Source organism: Octopus sinensis, linkage group LG24 (assembly GCF_006345805.1).
Source record: "Octopus sinensis linkage group LG24, ASM634580v1, whole genome shotgun sequence".
Classification (NCBI taxonomy): Eukaryota; Metazoa; Mollusca; class Cephalopoda; order Octopoda; family Octopodidae; genus Octopus; species Octopus sinensis.
Window position 1 is genome coordinate 22,539,330 of NC_043020.1, and position 19,188 is coordinate 22,558,517.

At 37.0% G+C, this 19,188-nt stretch overlaps 3 protein-coding genes and 1 long non-coding RNA gene across 6 annotated transcripts in view; 3 read left to right on the forward strand and 1 right to left on the reverse strand.

Moving 5' to 3' along the window:
* Positions 1 to 19,188, forward strand: part of LOC115223874 (zinc finger protein 208-like) — a 162,734-nt gene that overhangs the window by 67,549 nt on the left and 75,997 nt on the right. The gene's annotated exons all lie outside the window — the stretch shown is intronic.
* Positions 1 to 19,188, forward strand: part of LOC115224116 (zinc finger protein OZF-like) — a 41,492-nt gene that overhangs the window by 10,874 nt on the left and 11,430 nt on the right. Inside the window, exons 3-4 of one of the 2 annotated variants that reach the window (XM_036512919.1) lie at positions 1,973 to 2,217; positions 9,677 to 10,602. In XM_036512919.1, coding sequence (XP_036368812.1) covers positions 1,973 to 2,217; positions 9,677 to 10,592 — 1,161 coding nt within the window. In that variant the 3' untranslated portion in view covers positions 10,593 to 10,602. Of the gene's footprint in view, positions 1 to 1,972; positions 2,218 to 9,676; positions 10,747 to 19,188 lie in introns of those variants that run through there. The other variant, XM_036512920.1, reaches the window with a different exon arrangement.
* Positions 1,488 to 17,284, forward strand: LOC115223896 (zinc finger protein 525-like). 2 transcript variants are annotated; one of them, XM_036512933.1, is made up of 2 exons: positions 1,488 to 1,551; positions 16,245 to 17,284. In XM_036512933.1, exon 2 carries the CDS (start codon positions 16,327 to 16,329, stop codon positions 17,206 to 17,208), a length of 882 nt encoding a protein of 293 aa, XP_036368826.1. In that variant the 5' UTR covers positions 1,488 to 1,551; positions 16,245 to 16,326; the 3' UTR covers positions 17,209 to 17,284. The 2 variants fall into 2 exon arrangements, with proteins under 2 accessions (XP_036368826.1, XP_036368827.1); XM_036512934.1 differs by having other exon boundaries at positions 1,498 to 1,555; positions 16,272 to 17,284.
* Positions 2,630 to 9,802, reverse strand: LOC118767782. Its single transcript, XR_005003697.1, has 2 exons — positions 9,752 to 9,802; positions 2,630 to 3,203 (listed from the first exon to the last, which is right to left on the reverse strand). It is a non-coding gene; the product is annotated as an uncharacterized LOC118767782 (long non-coding RNA).

A 19,188-nucleotide genomic window follows, 5' to 3' on the forward strand; every position in this document is an offset into this window, starting at 1 on the left:
GGCTAATGAGTGTATATGCCATATTTCGAGGGTTGTTGCCCCTTCTTCAGCACTCATCTAACCTACGAAGTACCACGTACCTATAAATCTTAATGATTACTTTTGAGGTTATAATTCTTGGGATCGAAAGTTCGGCTGGAGACGTAAAGTCAGCTTCACTTGCAAATTGTCACAAATTAGGATTTTATTGCAGAAGGAAGTTGGAAGCTGAGGGAAGGAAATAAACTTGGAAGTTCTATAGAGAAACATCAATGAATTTCGTTTTAACTATCAGATATTTGCACTGGTAGTTTGGTGAAAACATATGACTCACTGATTTACTGTTTACACCTGAAAACGGTAAGTTGATAAACGCCTGTTTTAATGCAGTAATAATGTATGTAAATAGTAGAATCGTGGGTGAACCTTGTAAGTGGCTTTGTTTACATTTATGAAGATAACAGAAACCCTTTTTTCCCACCCCTAACCCTAAGCCCCCATATATATATATATAAAACACCTTCTTGAAATGTTTCCGGGACGTATATCGAAGTTACGCCGAATCGTGTTTCACTTGGCTGATAAGGTGATTATATGGAAGTGAAATAGCGGAGTTCTAAACGAAGAACCATTTAACCTGTCGGGATATTATGGATTGTGGATCGAAGCACACTTTGTAGCTTTTGCGTTTCCTTATTTTGGGGGGAATTGTCAGAAAATTTTCGCCAATTTGGTGCCAGTGGGAGTAACCTAATCGTTTCTACTGTAGGGTATGGGTTTTCTTGAGTACAGTAAGGCACCATGTATCTCAATTTTATGTAATCTAGCCTGAAATGTTCATTGTCCTTAGGTCATTTCTCAGTTCTTCATCCCATGTATTCCTGGGTCTCCTGCTTCCACTTGTTCTATCTACTTTCAGTCATCAACATTTCGTTATGGGACTATCAGCATCCACGTGCATCACATGACCAAACCAGTGCAGTCTTCTCTCTTGCACACAGCATCTAATTCCTCCTATGCCTAACTTCTCTCTCAATACACTAGCACCCTGATAAACATGTACACATACATTACACATCCAGCAGAACATGCTAGACTCATTCCTCTTTAATCTTCACATGTCCTCTGCATTCAAGGCCCACATCTCACTACCATGTAAAATTGCTGTCCGTATACATAATTCAAATAACAGATGAAGAAGCAGTTTTTAAAGTAAATGAACTTGGTTTTATCAATTTGGAATTAATGTAAAATGTCACTGTAAAATCCCTACTTTTTACTTATCTTTAATATCTTACACTGTTTTGCTATCATTTCAGAATATCAGATGAGATTGGTGTTAAAGATATATTCTCAATATTTGTCACCATTTACAGAGAAATGGAAGATTTTATACAACTCTTCTGTAAATTTATTTTTTGAGTTACTGAAAGTTCGTCCAAGTGAAACATATCCCCTCATTGTGTAGAAGGCCTATAAGAGGATTTTGGAGTCTAATTCAGTTTGGACTGATTGACAAAGCAGTAGTTTGCTACCACTTTCTGATAACAACAAAGATAACAGTTGATGGAGGTATTGCAGTCGAAAGCTTTTCATCAGTGCTGTAATAAGTAAAGAGGATGGAAAATATCAATATAACTATTGTGTGAAATTAAAATAAAATAAAAATAAAAGAATGAATTTTTCTGAAGAATTGCCAAAGAAGGAGGGAAAATCATCATATCGCTGTGATGTCTGTCAAAAGACATTCTCTCTTGAGAATAGCCTTTCCAACCATAAATGTATTCACAGAAAAGAGAAACGACACAACTGTGATATCTGTGGTATATCATTTTCTCGTACGGATTACTTAAATAATCATAAACGATTACATACAGGTGAAAGGCCATATGTGTGTAATATCTGTGGTAGTTCATTCTCTGTAGCAAGTAGCTTAAACAGACATAAACGTACTCATACAGGTGAGAAACCGTTTCATTGTGACACCTGTGGTAAATCTTTCTCTCAGACTTATGACTTAACACGACACATACGTACTCATACAGGTGAGAAACCATATCAGTGTAACATTTGTGGTGAGTCATTCTCCGAAAGGGGTAATTTGGCTAAACACAAAAACATTCATACAGGTGAGAAGTCACATCGCTGTGACATCTGTGGCAAATCATTCTTTCAAAAAGTACATTTAAATTCTCACAGAGGTATTCATACAGGAGAGAAACCATATCACTGTGATATCTGCGGTAAGTCATTCATTGATGCTGGTAAGTTAACTAAACACAAACGTACTCACACAGGAGAAAAGCCATATCCCTGTGAAATCTGTGGTAAATTATTCTCTCACTCGAGTCAGTTAATAGTACACAGGAGACGCATTCATACAAGTGAGAAGCCATATCATTGTGATATCTGTGGTAAATCATTCATTGTTGGAGGTTCATTAACTGTTCACAGACGTATTCATACTGGTGAGAAGCCATATCCATGTGATATCTGTGGCATATCATTCCGTCTAACTAATCAGTTAACGAAACATAGGAAACGCATTCATACGGGAGAGAAACCATATCACTGCAATCACTGTGGTAGATCATTCACAAGTGGAAGGTCATTAACTGCTCATAAACAGAACCATAAGGATAAGAATTGATATCTTTGATAAATCATTCAATGGAACAAGTCATTTATTGATACAGATGAGACACATTCATACAAAAGAAAATCATGATTACAATATCTCTGGTAAATCTTTCACTGATGAAAGTAGATTAACTAGTCAAAAATGTATTCATACTGGTCAGAAGCCATATAGTGTTATCATCATCATCATTTAATGTTCTTTTTTCCAGGCTAGCAGGGGTCAGACTATTTGATTAGAGCTGGTAAGTTGTAGAGTTGCCCCAGGCTCCACACTGTTGTATGTATTGTAAATTGTTTTAGCTAAATTAGGCTGAAACATTTTCATACAGGTGAGAAACCAACCAACCTACTGTAATATGTTTGGTGAATATGAAAGGTGTTATTTAACTAAAGACAAATACACTCTCACAGAAGAGAACTTTACTGGGATGTTGTACACTATTCTCTTAGACAAGTCATTTAACTATTCACAGATGTATCAATACTAGAGAAGAAACCATTCAGTGTGATATTTGTGTTAAATCTCTCTTCTAAAATAGTGATGCAATTAAGCACAAACTTATACAGGGGAAATAATCATATCACTGACATCTGGTAAATTGCTTTGCTTTTATTACTCACGAATGCATTCAGACAGAAGTAAAAATTATAATATTGTGATATCGGTAGTAAATCATTTTATCAAAATAGTCATTTAACCAAACACAAATGTATTCAATCCAAAGAAAATCTGCATCATACTGATATCTGTGGCAAATCACTTTCTTTATGAAATCACTCATTTAATTAGAAATGCACACACTGTGAAGTGGGTGACAATTGAACAGAGATATCAGCATTCTAATGTGGCCAAGGACATGACAGCCTCTGTAGTGCTGGCTCTACACCAAAATACATCCAGTACACTTCAAAGAGACAGTGGTAAGTAAGGAAGCTAGCTATGAAAAGCCTTCCACAAAATGGAGCATAGAATTCAAATGTTTTTCCTCGTCTATGAAACATGGAATAAAGCTTAAATTCATTTTTTTTTTTTTTTCTTTTCTGGTATTAAAAATTCTTTATTTATTATAAAAATTGTATTAGTTACTGATTCATGCAGTGTTTTGTTACAGAATAATCATTTTGTCCATTTTCTATATGCTTTGCAATCTGATTCATTCTGAGTTTTGCTCATTCACTAAAAATATGCTTATTTCAACATAAATGCAGCTAATACATTAGAAAAATGTACAATCAGGACTTCCAGCTATTTCTAAAATTCAAATTTCAACTGAAATTGAGAAAATTTCAAATATAAGGTAATAGATTTTTGCTGCAATTTATTCCAACATAATATAATTTATTACAATATGATTCAAGAAACGTTCTGATTTTGAGAATAATGCAATTTAGGATAATTACAAGCCATAGCTGTTGACAGAGGTCTGAACTTAAAATGTGTGCTGCTTCATCTCCTTTGTGGTAGCTGGCAATATGACGTAATGTCGTATTGCCGAAGAAATATGATTGTCGTTTTCCCATTGATTAATATAACTGCTCATATAGGAATTCTAAGAATTAGTTAAAGAATATTTGTATGTGATTTCCATTCTTTAAAGTCAAGTTGAGCAGTTATAAAAACCCTGGATTTTGGGAAAAACTTCAGTGTTTGTTGGATGTAACTAAACTCTACGACACTCACTCCTTTGAGACATTGGTTATTTTTTATGCCATGTCCAAGAAATACATTTTATATATAACGTGAAGAAAGAGAAAACATTTTCTACATTAATTTTTATTATATACATATAGCATTTTGAAGAAAAGTAAATTTTGTCGTAAAGAATTACGACTATATATTTTAACTAATTAACTTCTCATTCTATCTATATTAAATCTCAACAAAGGCATCATCCTCAAGAAATTTAAGTATTTGTTTTCATTTTATTAATATAGTTCTGCCTCAGATGAATCAAGTCCCACCAGGGGGGTCATAGTCTGTTTATAGCCTTGTTAAGTATTCCAAAGTTAGAACAATACCAGGGATTAAAGTTTTGTCACCTGCTCAGCATCCTCAAGCACAGGTTGAGTGCTGCATTGGAAATGCCTCAGCTTTCTACACTTACTGTGCCTTAACACACACACACATGCATGCATATATAAGTTGGATGTGTTGTTCTGCACACTGTAGACTGTGGTAATCTTCCCGAGAGATCCCCTCATATTCACTTTATATACTGGGTGTTCAAAATGTTTCTCCGCAGCAAGTATGTTATTGCAAAATAAATATTTATAAGATGGTATAAGACCACAAAAGAATATATTAGACTTTACAAGACTTTAAAAAACTTTATAAGAGGTGATGAAAGTGTCGGACTTGATTATTAATACATAAGATGTCTCTTCTACACGTGTTTTGAAATACATCTTGGAGAGTCTGATGCGTTATGGACCGTGTGAAGGTTATGATTGTGTCTTTTAGCTCATTAATGGTTTTCAGGCGATTCTTGTACACCGATCCTTTACTTGCTCCTCAAGAAATAAAAGTTTGGCGGTGTTAAATCAGGTGATCTTGGTGGCCAAAGTCCCTTCGAAATAATCCGTTGACCGAAAAACTCTTGAAGTAGCACCATGGCGCTGTAGCTCGATCTTGCTGAAAGTATGCATTATTAATTTCACTTTTAGTGGCCTACAAATGAATAACAATATTTGAGCAATATCTCTCGGTGTTGATGGTGTCCTCGGGGGATCTTTTCGGTTTGAACGGCAATTTTTAACATAATTTCTAGGTAACTAAAAAATTTGAAACTTCGTATACTGGTAGAATGTGTTTATAAAACATCTTTTTCTCTTGGCTTTATTGAGAAAATTCTATAGTTCGTAAGATATCTGTTGTTGTTTTTTTTCAATTTCAACCAATCACTGACGTCTATTGAGGTAAAAAAAAACATTCCGTGCCGTATGAATATGTCCCTCGTTTAAGAAACAGATTGGGTTTATTTACATTTGTGAAGAAAAAAAAGATACCCTTCCCCCCACCCCTAACCCTAAAACAGATTGAAATGCAATAGATCGATAGTAGGGTCATAATTATGGGTGACAATTTCATGACACCGCTAGAAAAAAACTGCCGTTCAAACCGAAAAGATCCCATATCGGTCCCACAACACGCTTTCTCGAAATTGCTATCCATCTTGCAACTTTTTCGTGATGCAGAGGTTGCGCATACGTCGCGTGGGGATTTTCAGTGCTCCATAACCTTGTGTGGCGTAACCTCGGTATATGTACCGGTGGAAGTACCGGAAACATTTCAAGAAAGTGTTTTTTTTTTATATATGGGGGGTTAGGGGTGGGAGAAAAAGGTTTCTGTTATCTTCAGAAATGTAAACAAAGTCACGTGTGTATCTATACCGAGGCATCGCCCCTTGTGTTCTGCGAATTTCTGTCCCGACAGATGAAACCAAGCCTCGTCGATGTAAAATCACCCATTCAGCACTTCTATGCTTTTTTCGGCAACAAAATTTTGGAACCAATGTCCAATAATGAAAGTCATTCAGTTTGATCCGTCGTTTTCAAATCTTGAATGGGCAGCACTTTGTATGGAGAGAAATGTAATTTCTTTTTTACTGCCGTGTGAGCACTTCCTAGGCTAATCTCCGTTTCCTGTGACAATTTGCGTAAGGACTTTGACGGGTTTGCCAACAGTTTATCAGAAATATTGGAGAGTGTTGCGTCTGAAAGAACGGTGGGCCGACCGCTTCTTGCTGTGTCTTCCACTGACCCAGTCTTTCTAAATTTTCTTATCAATTCCCGCACAGTGTCACGATGTGGGACAGCAGTATTTGGAAAAGCTTCGCTGAACTTCTGTTTCACGCTATCTGTGTATTTGTTTCCAGCTCGAAACACCCATTCGACTAAAAACGTTCGTTCTTCGATGGTCAACATTTCGACATGCCAAAAGGACAGGAGCGATGATAGCCAAGTTGCGCATGCGCACGATGGAAATTTTCACTGCGGAGAGACTTTCTGAACACCCTGTCTAATTTCACAGGCATACCTCCACATATGTGTCCCTCTCTTAAATTTTGTTTCCTCATAACTTTCAGAAAAATGGGTTTTATTTTTCTAATGGACTTTCTTTTTTGGGGATCTTTTCACTTTGACCGGCAGATTTTAAATAATAATTGTCAAAGTGAAAAGAAATTTTTTTTTTACAAACACTTCATAGATATTGTCAATTTTGATCATTATTTAATATGAAAATTTTGGGATCTTTTCGGTTTGAACGGTAGTTTTTTCTAGCGGTGTCATGAAATTGTCACCCATAATTATGACCCTAGTATCGATCTATTGCATTTCAATCTGTTTTAGGGTTAGGGGTGGGGGAAGGGTATCTTTTTCACTTCACAAATGTAAATAAACCCAATCTGTTTCTTAAACGAGGGACATATTCATACGACACAGAATGTTTTTTACCCCAATAGACGTCATTGATCGGTTGAAATTGAAGAAAAAAAAACAAAATCTTACAAACTGTAGAATTTTCTCAATAAAGCCAAGAGAAAAAGATGTTTTATAAACACATTCTACCAGTATACGAAGTTTAAAAGTGTTTAGTTACGTGGAAATTATTTTTAAAAAACTGCCGGTCAAACCGAAAATATCCATCAATCGTAAATAATGAACCAAAGTTATCGAAGATTTCCTGGTAGTTAAAAAAATTTCTACTGGAAACGCTCCAGTATCGAATTGGTTGCTGACATCTCCAAGGGGACTTTACCATTGGGGTTAGGATATTTAGGATCGAAAGTTCGGCTGGAGACGTAAAGTCAGCTTCACTTGCAAATTGTCACAAGTTGGGATTTTATTGCAGAAGGAAGTTGGATGTTGACGGAAGGAGATGAAGTTAGAAGTTCTATTTCGTTCTATTAGATATTTACAGTGGTAGAAAACATACAACACACTGATTCACTGTTTACATCTAAAGACGGTAAGTGGATAGACGTCTGTTTTAATGCTGTAATAATGTATAATGGAATCGTGTTTCACTTGCCTGATAGGGTGATTATATAATAATAATAATAATGAAATTATTGTATACAGTGCTCAGGTGCACCACAGCTTGTCAAAAGTGCATATAAAGCATATGCAGTAATGTCTGGGAAGCGAACAGTGTATGAGTCAGATACATGCTTGCGTGTGTATGGAGGGGAGAAAATCAGGTGTAGTGTTGGTGAATCTCAGGAAGCATGGAAGTTTTGAAGGATGCAGTGGTCCGACAACTAACAACTGATGCCGGCAGTTTGCTCCATGCTTCAGCAACTCTTAGCGTGAAAAAATGTTTCCTTAAGTCATGGGAGCTGTGCTGTTTTCTGACTTTGTAAATATGTCCACGAGTGTTAGATGGGTGGAGTTTGGAAAGGTGCTCGGAGTTATTGTTTGTAAGATGGTTGATAATTTTATGGGTGTCTGCCAAGTCAGCTGCCAGACGTCGGAGTTTCAGTGAGTCCATGCCCAGGGAAGTAAGGCATTCAGAATATGGCAAATGCCTGATGGAGGGTATTCTTTTGGTTGCACGCGGCGAGCTGCTTAGCAGTATTTCGTCTGTCATTACGTTCTGAGTTCAAATTCCGCCGAGGTCGACTTTACCTTTCGTCCTCTCGGGGTCGATAAATAAAGTACCAGTTTCGCACTGGATCGATGTAATCGACTTAATCCCTTTGTCTGTCCTTGTTTAGCCCCCTGTGTGCAATAAAGAAATATATATTGAAGGGAACACTTTGTACTTGTAATATTTTTAGTTTTTGGTATTTTCAGATCAATTTTGCGACTTTATGTCCCACAAACTTATATCTCATACGGTTAAACAGTTTGCGCAAATTTTTGTGCTCATTTGTTTTCTACACTTTTTTTTAACACATGGTAGACTGTTTTTTTTTTTTGTGTGTGTGTGACCGGGGCTTCCAGTTTCTTAAACGTTATGATGGAAAAAATCGGATCTCCCTACCCTCTGTTCGTTGGTGTAAATTTTTGTTTTCATATTTGATTATACACATTTTTCTACACCTATTTTACACTTTTGTTTTGGTGACCGGTAGTTAAAGTAAACATTAACCAAAATAAATTGTCTTTTACATACGATTTTTTAAAATCACTCCCTGCAGTGATCTCAGACTCTCTAATATTTTAATACTGTAATCAAAAACGAAGTGGGGTGGTAATGAAAAATGTTTCTACATTTTCTTTTAATAGCATCTAATTCCTCTTATGCCTAACTTCTTTCTCAAAACACTAGCATTCTGATGAACATGTACACTTGCATTACACATCCAGCAGAGCATGCTGACCTCGTTCCTCTCTAACCTTGACATGTCTTCTGCATTCAAGGCCCACATCTCACTATCATGTAAAATTGCTGTCCGTATACATAATTTAAATAACAGATGAAGAAGCAGTTTTTAAAGGAAATGAACTAGTGTTATTCAATATGGAATTAATGTAGAATTTCACTGTCAGATCCCTACGTTTTATTAATCTTTAATATCTTATTCTGTTTTCCTATCTTTTCAGAATAACGGATGAAATTGGCATCAAAGATATATTCCCAATATTTCTCACCATTTACAAAGAAAGGAAAGATTTTACACAGAAGAGCTCCAACTTTTCTTCTATGAATATATCTTTTGAGTTCCTGACAATAAGTTCTTCCAAGTGAAACATTTCTCCCCATTGTCTGGGAGGTGTGTGAGAGGATTTTGTATTCTAATTGAATTTGGACTGATTGACAAAGTAGTAGTTTGCTACCGCTTTCTGATAGCAGCAAATATAACAGTTGATGGAGGTATGGCAGCAGAATGGTTTTCATCAGTGCTGTAAAGAATAAATAGAAGGAAAAATGTCAATATAACTATTGTGTGGAAGAAAAAAATAAAAGAATGGATTTTTCTGAAGAATTGCCAAAGAAGGAGGGAAAATCATCATATCACTGTGATGTCTGTCAAAAGACATTCTCTCTTGAGAATAGCCTTTCCAACCATAAATGTATTCTCGGAAAAGAGAAACAATACAACTGTGATATCTGTGGTAAATCATTCTCTCGAAAGGATCACTTACGAACTCACAAACGCTTACATACAGGAGAAAGGCCATATACCTGTAATATCTGTGGTAATTCATTCTCTGCAGCAAGTCACTTAAACAGTCACAAACGTACTCACACAGGTGAAAAACCACATCACTGTGATATCTGTGGTAAATCATTCGCTCGAAGTGACAGCCTGACTTGCCATATTCGTGTTCATACAGGAGAGAAGCCGTATCAGTGTAATACTTGTGGTGAGTCGTTCTCTGAAAGGGGCAATTTGGCTAAACACAATTATATTCATACAGGAGAGAAATCGTATTGCTGTGATGTCTGTGGAAAATCCTTCTTTCAAAAAGTACACTTAAATTCTCACGTACGTATCCATACAGGAGAGAAACCATATCACTGTGATATCTGTGGTGCATCATTCACTGCAACTGATAAAGTAACTAAACACAAACGTACTCACACAGGAGAAAAGCCATATCCGTGTGATATCTGTGGTAAATCATTCAGTGTTGTTAGTAGATTAACTAAACACAAACGTATTCACACAGGAGAAAAGCCATACAACTGTGATATCTGTGGTGAATTATTCTCTTACACAAGTCAGCTTATAGTACACAGAAGACGCATTCATACAAGTGAGAAGCCATATCACTGTGATATCTGTGGTAAATCATTTATTGATGGAAGTTCACTAACTGTCCACAGGCGTATACATACAGGCGAAAAACCATATCCATGTGATATCTGTGGAATATCGTTCTCTCAAAGACGTCAGTTAATGGTGCATAAAGGACGTATTCACACAGGAGAGAAACCTTATTACTGCAATCACTGTGGTAGATCATTCACAAGTAGAAAGTCATTAGCGGCTCATAAACAGAGTCATAAGGATGAGAAATGATATCACTGATATCTTTGATAAATCATTCAATGGAACAAGTCATTTATTGATACAGATGAGACATTCATACAAAAGAGAAATCATGTGGTTACAATATCTGTGGTAATTTCTTTCATTGGTGAAAGTGCATTAACTGTTCACAGACGTATTCATACAGGCAAAAACCCATATCCATGTGATATCTGTGGAATATCATTCTGTCGAAGAAGCCAGTTAACAATACATAAAAGACTCATTCATACAGGAGAGAAACCATTTTACTGCAATAAAGGCAAAGTCAACCTCAGCAGAATTTGAATGTATATATATGTTTGTGTATGCATGAGTATATACATGTTCAATCAATTTTTAAATAAATTAAATAACTTAATTTATCATTAATATTTTCATTTAGTTTTGTTTTTTTTTTCTTCATCTGTGTACGGTATCTACTTTAATTGAATATATCAATTAATTGGTACATTCAACTTGACTTGGATGTGTTGTTTTGAACACTGTAGACTATGATAGTAGGCCTAAGAAGTCATCTCAAACTGAAGTTAGTTGTTACTTTATATCAGTGCTTTTCAAACTTTTTGCTGGAGCAGAACCCCAAGGAAACATTCCACTGGCTCGAGGAACCCCTGTGCAATAATTTAATAGTCTTATACACACATATCTGCACAGGAGAATTAAAAATTACTGGCGATTTTAGCAGTTTTGTAACTTCTTGCGGAACCCCTGGACTGTACTGGCGGAACCCTGGTTGAAAACCACTGCTTTATATATATACTTGCAGCTAAGCCCGGTTTCACTTGGTTTGTTTGGCTGATGTGGCTATGATCGTTCCCGGTTAGGCATAATCTATAACAGCATTTCTCAACCTTATCATTTCGGATCCCCTGTTTCGATTGGAGCCTCCAACTGTATGAAAATTTCCTAACCCCCACCCCATCAGAAAACAGCTTCTAAGCAACTGGTTTTTTTTATGGCAGAAGAAAGAGGGGAAATTCCATTAGAAAAAGTTTTAATCGATTTTCTTGGTAAGTATGGGAGCTAGGAAAAAAAATACAAACTGCATTCCAATCTATGCACCCGTCTCCACATGTGTGCCATTTTTCACGTGAATCTACCCAGCCATTGACTGTGAACCTCAAGACAAGAAAGAATACAACGCTCACCCATGTCCAATTTATATTATAGATTTTATGTATCTGTGTGTGCGTTTGTATCAAAAGATGGAATAACTAATGCTTTTAAATAGTGATTATGCAACATTTGTTGGTGAACATCTATTATCGGAAAATAACACCAACCGTAGGTTTAACAATAACATTAGAAAGTAGGGCCAAGGGAAAATGGTAATTATTTCATGAAATCGAAACTAATCTTGCCCACTGGTTTATTATCTGCATTTCAGCCTCCGGATAATACGCTTTATTCATATTGTAAAGACTAAAGAGGTTTTTCATTGGAAAATGTTTAGGATCTTTTCGGTTTGAACGGCAGCTTTTTCTTGCGGTGTCATATGAAATTGTCACCCATAATTATGACCCTAGTATCGATCTATTGCATTTCAATCTGGTTTAGGATTAGGGGTTGGGGGGAAGGGTATCTTTTTTTCTTCACAAATGTAAATAAACTCATCCTCAGTCAGAAGCACCTGGATGCCAAAGTTTGCTATGTTTGCGCTGGTATCGTCATGTACTACGGATGGATGAGGAGAGATGTGTGAAGAAGTGCCACTCCCAAACATTTGAAGGAATCCAGGGTAGAGGTAGACCCTGGAAGACATGGGATGAGGTGGTCAAGCATGACCTTCGAATGTTGGGCCTCACAGAGGCAATGACGAAAGACTGAGACCTCCGGAGATATGATGTGACTGCGAAGAACCAAAAAATAATGTGAGTTCATGGCTGTTTCCTGCACCAGCTTCACATAGCAGCCCCAGCCCATCCAAAGTACCTTGGATTGTAGGGCAGCCTGCTGCGCTTGAGGAGACCTATTGAGTCAACTACATCAACATCAAAATGAAAATCAAATGGAAATTGTAGCTGTGATACCTGTGCCGGTGGCATGTAAAAAGCACCATCTGAACGTGAACGATGCCAGTGCCACCATGACTGGTTTCCGTGCCGGTGGCACATAAAAAGCACCAATCTCCCCTGGTACCTGTGCCAGTGGCACGTAAACAGCACCCACTACACTCACAGAGTGGTTGGCATTAGGAAGGGCATCCAACTGTAGAAACACTGTCAGATCAGACTGGTGTCTGGTGCAGCCTCCTGGCTCCCTTAACCCCAGGCAAACCGTCCGCCCATGCTAGCATGGGAAACGGACGTTAAACGATGATGATGATAAAGGATGCAGAACATCTTAAAAGCAAACCAACACATTCATTACTACAAGTGATGACGAGGGTAAGACTTCGGAGTTAGGGTTAGGGGTGGGGGGAAGGGTATCTTTTTTTTTTCTTCAGAAATGTAAATAAACCCAATCTGTTTCTTAAACGAGGGACATATTCATACGGCACAGAATGTTTTCACCTCAATAGACGTCATTGATTGGTTGAAATTGAAGAAAAAAACAACAAATATCTTACAAACGATAGAATTTTCTCAATAAAGCCAAGAGAAAAAGATGTTTTATAAACACATTCTACCGGTATACGAAGTTTAAAAGCGTTTAGTTACGTGGAACTTATTTTACAAAACTGCCGTTCAAACCGAAAAGATCCTAAACCTCTACAAGAAACATTGTGTGCAGACATCTGCAAGTGAACGCTAGCGTTGCAGTTGTAATATTTGGATACGAAAGTGCGGCGATGGGCTTATCATTCAGCTTCAGTTGTTGGTGGTGAGATGCTGGGAATTTATTCTTGGAGATCCGACGAGCGACTGGAATGGTGTGGAATGCAGCAAATAAAACGTTGGTAAATCTCATTCTGACTGTCAGATATTTAGTTTATTGAAGACATACAACAGACATTGTCTACATCTGAAAACGGTAAGTTGATGAACATCTATTTTAATGCTGTAATAACGTATTTAAATAATGGAATCGTGTTTCACTTGGTTGATTAAGGTGATTATATATTTCTTTACTACCCTCAAGGGGCCAAACACAGAGGGGACAAACAAATGAATTAAGACGATTACATCGACCCAGTGCGAAGCTGATACTTTATTTATCGACCCAGAGAGGATGAAAGGCAAAGTCGACTTCGGCGGAATTTGAACGCAGAACGTAACGACAGATGAAATACCTATTTCTTTATTACCCACGAGGAGCTAAACATAGAGGGGACAAACAAGGACAGGCAAACGGATTAAGTCGATTATATCGACCCCAGTGCGAAACTGGTACTTTATTTATCGACCCCGAAAGGATGAAAGGCAAAGTCGACCTCGGCGGAATTTGAACTCACAACGTAACGACATGGTAATTATACTGAAGTGAACGACGACGGAGTTCCGATCAAAGAATGCCATTTAACCCGTTGGCCAGTTACAGATTCTTGATCGAAGCACATTTTGTAACTTGTCTTAACATTTTTAGTTTTTGGTGGTTTCAGGAAATTTTTGTGTTCTGCAAACTCTATCTCCTGCGATGAAGCAAAAAAAAAAGAGAAAAAATTGGGCGTAACTTCGGTATAGGTACCGGATACATTTCAAGAAAATGTTTTTTTTTACATATATAGGGGCGTTAGGGTTTGTGTTAGGGGTGGGAGAAAAGGGTTTCTGCTATCTTCAGAAATGTAAACAAACCCACTTACGGTACCTATACCGAAGGATCGCCATAAATTGTAATTTAAATCCCCCCCTCTACCACCACCACCACAAATTTTAAATTTGAACTTTCAAAAAGAAATTTGGTAATTGTTCCGTTTACGAGCGTTGGAGCCAAACGTCACTTTAGTGTATTTATTATGTCCCTTTGATGTTTTCTTCCATTCATTAATTGAACGATTACCAAAAAAAAAATTTTTTTATCAAGATTTTACACGAAGCGAGTCTGTATGTGTGTGTATACGGGAAAACAATTCCTAACAGGAAAGTATGCTATTAAACAAAGTGGCATTCCTTCGATATAACTCGACAAAATCAAAACATTTCACTTCGAGTATTTCCGTGGGTTCTGGAGTATAGATATAACGAAACCATACCAGCAATGTCTCATATTTGTTCTTAACTGTTTCATGTGTGTCTGTAAAATCCGCAAATTTCCAAGCAGGAAACAGAATCGAACTGTCATTTGCTTCCACGGAAATACCCGAAGTGAAATGTTTTGATTTTGTCGAGTTATATCGAAAGAATGCCAACAAATAATAATAATAATGAAATTATTGTATACAGTGCTCAGGTGCACCACAACTTGTCAGAAAATGTGTATAAAGTGTATGCAGTAATGTACAAATGCCTGGAAAGCGAACAAGGTATGAGTCAGATACATGCTTGTGTGTGTATGGAGGGGAGAAAATCAGGTGTAGTGTTGGTGAATCTCAGAAAGCATGGAAGTTTTGAAGGATGCAGTGCTCCGACAACTAACAACTGATGCCGGCAGTTTGTTCCATGCTTCAGCAACTCTCAGCGTGAAAAAATGTTTCCTTAAGTCATGGGAGCTGTGCTGTTTCCTGACTTTGTAAACATGTCCACGGGTGTTAGACGGTTGGAGTTTGAAAAGGTGCTCAGGGTTATTGTTTGTAAGATGGTTAATAATTTTATGGGTGTCTGCCAAGTCAGCTGCCAGACGTCGGAGTTTCAATGTGTCCATGCTCAGGGAAGTAAAGCGTTCAGAATATGGCAAATGCCTGATGGAGGGTATTCTTTTGGTTGCACGTCGCTGAACGACACCCAGACGATTAATATCCTGGGCAAGATAGGGGTTCCAAAGTTATCTTTTACGTACATTTTTAAAAATCTCTGGATAAACCCCAGTATTTTGCGGGACCACTGTTTGCTAGTGTTTATTTATGATGATTAATCATTAGAAAAGGCTTTTATTTTTTAGTGTGACCTTGAAACAAACGTTTTTCTGAATTTTAAATTTTTGGCAAAATATTGCCTTAATAATCATTGTCATTTATTGTCATATATGTAGTGTTACACAATCTGAAAGTGTATATGTAGTCTGTAAATGTATGAACTTTGTACCACTTTCATTGCATAATGTTATGTAAATAACAATTTATGAATATAAGTTTAGATTTTGCAGTAAAAGATTATATCTATAGTTTATCAATATAGAATTAATGTAAAATTTCACTGTTGAATCTCCATTTTTTTAAATATCTTTGTAATCTTAAACTATTTCTCAATCATTTCAGAACATCAGATGACATTGTCATTTATTGCCACTTACAGAGAAAAGGAAGGTGATATACAGAAGAGCCACAACTCTGTGAGTGTCTCATTGAATTAATGACAGTTACTGAGAGTTGATTCTTCCAAGTGAAACGTTTCTCCTGATTGTCTGGAAGGTCTATGAGAAGATTTTGTGTTCTAATTGGATTTGGACTGATTTACTAAGAAGTTTGCTACCTCATTCTTATAACAATAAAGAAGCTTGCTACCTCATTCTGATAACAATAAAGAAGCTTGCTACCTCATTCTGATAACAATAAAGAAGCTTGCTACCTCATTCTGATAGTCACAAAGATAACAGTTGATGCAGGTATTGCATTAGAACAGTTTTCATCAGTGCAGTAAAGGGGAAAATATATAACTGTTGTGTGACTAAAAAAAAAATAAGAAGAATGGATTTTTCTGAAAAATTGCCAAAGAAGGAGGAAAAATCATCACACTCGTGTGATATCTGTCATAAGACATTTTCTCTGAAGGGTAACCTTACTCATCATAAACTGATTCACAGAAAGAGACCACATTATTGTGATACCTGTGGTAAATTGTTTTCTCAAATGCATTTATTAACCACTCACAAACTCGTTCATTCTGGAGAAAGACCATATGAATGTGGTATCTGCACTAAATCATTCTCTGACAGACACAGCTTAGCCAAACACATAGATATTCATACAGGTGAAAAGCCATATCGCTGTGATATCTGTGGTAAATCATTCTTGCGTAAGCATTCCTTAGTTGTTCACAAACAGGTCCATACTGGAGAAAAGCCACATGCCTGTGACATCTGTGGTAAATCTTTCTCTCGAGTACATCATTTGGTTACTCACAAAAACTTCCATATGGGAGAAAGGCCGTATACCTGTAATATTTGTGGTCAGTCATTCACATTAAAAAGTCACTTAGAAGGTCACAAACGTACTCACACAGGTGAAAAACCATATCGCTGTGATATCTGTGGTAAATCATTCACTCGAAGTGACAGCCTGACTTGCCACATTCGTGTTCATACAGGTGAGAAACCCTTTCAGTGTAATATTTGTGGTGAGTCATTCTCTGAAAGGGGCAATTTAGCTAAACACAAATACCTTCATACAGGTGAGAAACTGTATCACTGTGATATCTGTGGAAAATCATTCTTTCAAAAAGTACACTTAAAATCTCACTTACTTATTCACACTGGGGAGAAACCATATCCCTGTAAAATCTGTGGTAAATCATTCACAAGTGGAAGTACATTAACTGTTCACCATAAACGTGTTCATACAGGTACATAAATATATCACTGTGATGTTTGTGCTAAACCATTCTCCTATGGTCATGTTTTAAATACACACAATTGTATTCAAAATGTTGAAAGCCATATCATTGTAACATCTGTGGGAAGTCATTCTCTGTAAAAGTTTATATTAAGTAGACAGAAATACACTTATATCTACAGGACAGTAGCTGTTACCTATTTCTTTACTGTGCACAAGGGGCTACGCACAGAGGGAACAAACAAGGGCAGACAAACGGATTAAGTCGATTATATCGACCCCAGTGCGTAACTGGTACTTATTCAAATGACCCCGAAAGGATGAAAGGCAAAGTTGACCTCGGTGGAATTTGAACTCAGAACGTAGCGGCTGACGAAATACCATAAAGCATTTCGCCCAGCGTGCTAACTATTCTGCCAGCTCGCCACCTTAGGACATTAGCTGTACCACTGTCATGTGTTATAAATAATTCCCTCAAGCCCTAGTCATTTAAGTATTTTCAGATGTATTTGTACAGGTGAGATACTCCATCAGCACGATATTTGTGGTAAATCTTTCTTACAAATTACTGTCATAAGAAAGCACAATTGCATTTTTTGCAGGAGAAAAACCATATCACTGTAATATCTGTGATAAATCATTCTCTGTAAGAAGTGCTTTAACTACTCACGAATGCATTGTTACAGGTAAAAAAAACCATATGGTCATTAGCATTCTATTGTTGTCAGAGACATGACAATGTCTTCAGTTCTGGTTCCACAATAAAATGCATCCAGTACAATGTAAACAGTCATTAAAACCATCCACCAAAAATGGAAAAGAGAAGTGAAATGTTTTCCCTGACTCATCTAGGACTTGAAACAGAGCTTTCCTTTTTGTTATGGTAACAATAATTATAAAGTCATTAAATATATTGTATTGGTTATTGATTGATTAGCTGTTATTAAAATGACTTGTGTTTTAACAGGTTCAAATTGTTGTTCACTTTCGTTTTTCATTTGATTTAATTTAATGATGTTTAACATTTACTTATTTTAGTCATCCTTAACTTTGCAAACTGATTCGTTCTCTGTTTTGCACATTCACTAAAACTGTGCTTAGTCTAACTTAGTCTAAGTTAACACATTCAACCTCAGGTCAATTCAAATTGCAAAAAAGAGTAAAATAAAATGTATTCCAGTTATTTCCAAACTGAAATTTAGAAAAGTTTTTCTAAAAATTAACATGGTTCCGGGTTCATTCCCACTGTGTGGCATCTAGGGCAAGTGTCTTCGACTATAGCCTCGGACCGACCAAAGCCTTGTGAGTGGAATTAGTAGACGGAAACTGAAAGAAGCCCGTCGTATATATCATCATTATCATCACGTTTAGCATCCGCTTTCCATGCTAGCATGGGTTGGACGGTTCAACTGGGGTCTGGGAAGCCAGAAGGCTGCACCAGGCCCAGTCTGATCTGGCAATGTTTCTACGGCTGGATGTCCTTCCTAACGCCAGTATATATATATATATATGTGTGTGTGTCTGTGTTTGTCCCCCCCCCAGCATCACTTGACAACTGATGCTGGTGCATTTACGTCCCTGTAACTTAGCGGTTCGGCAAAAAGAGACCGATAGAATAAGTACTAGGCTTCCAAAGAATAAGTCTTGGGGGCAATTTGCTCGACTAAAGGCGGTGCTCCAGCATGGCCGCAGTCAAATGGCTGAAACAAGTAAAAGAGTGTGTGTCTCAAAAAGAATGACCGTAATACAGGGTGGTCCGAAAGTCTTATCACCCCCCGCCCCTACTGAAAAGTAATAAAAACAATATAATATCAAACACATGTACTAGTATATTCCCTTTCATTGATACTGTTACACATCAAGAAGGGTTATATGAACACCATCATTTTCGTGGAACAATATGATGCGGTGCCATGTCCTGTATGATATTTTACAAAGTTGTGCTTTGGTGATTGCTGCATAGACTGCCAAAACAGCATCCTTCAACTGATGGGTATT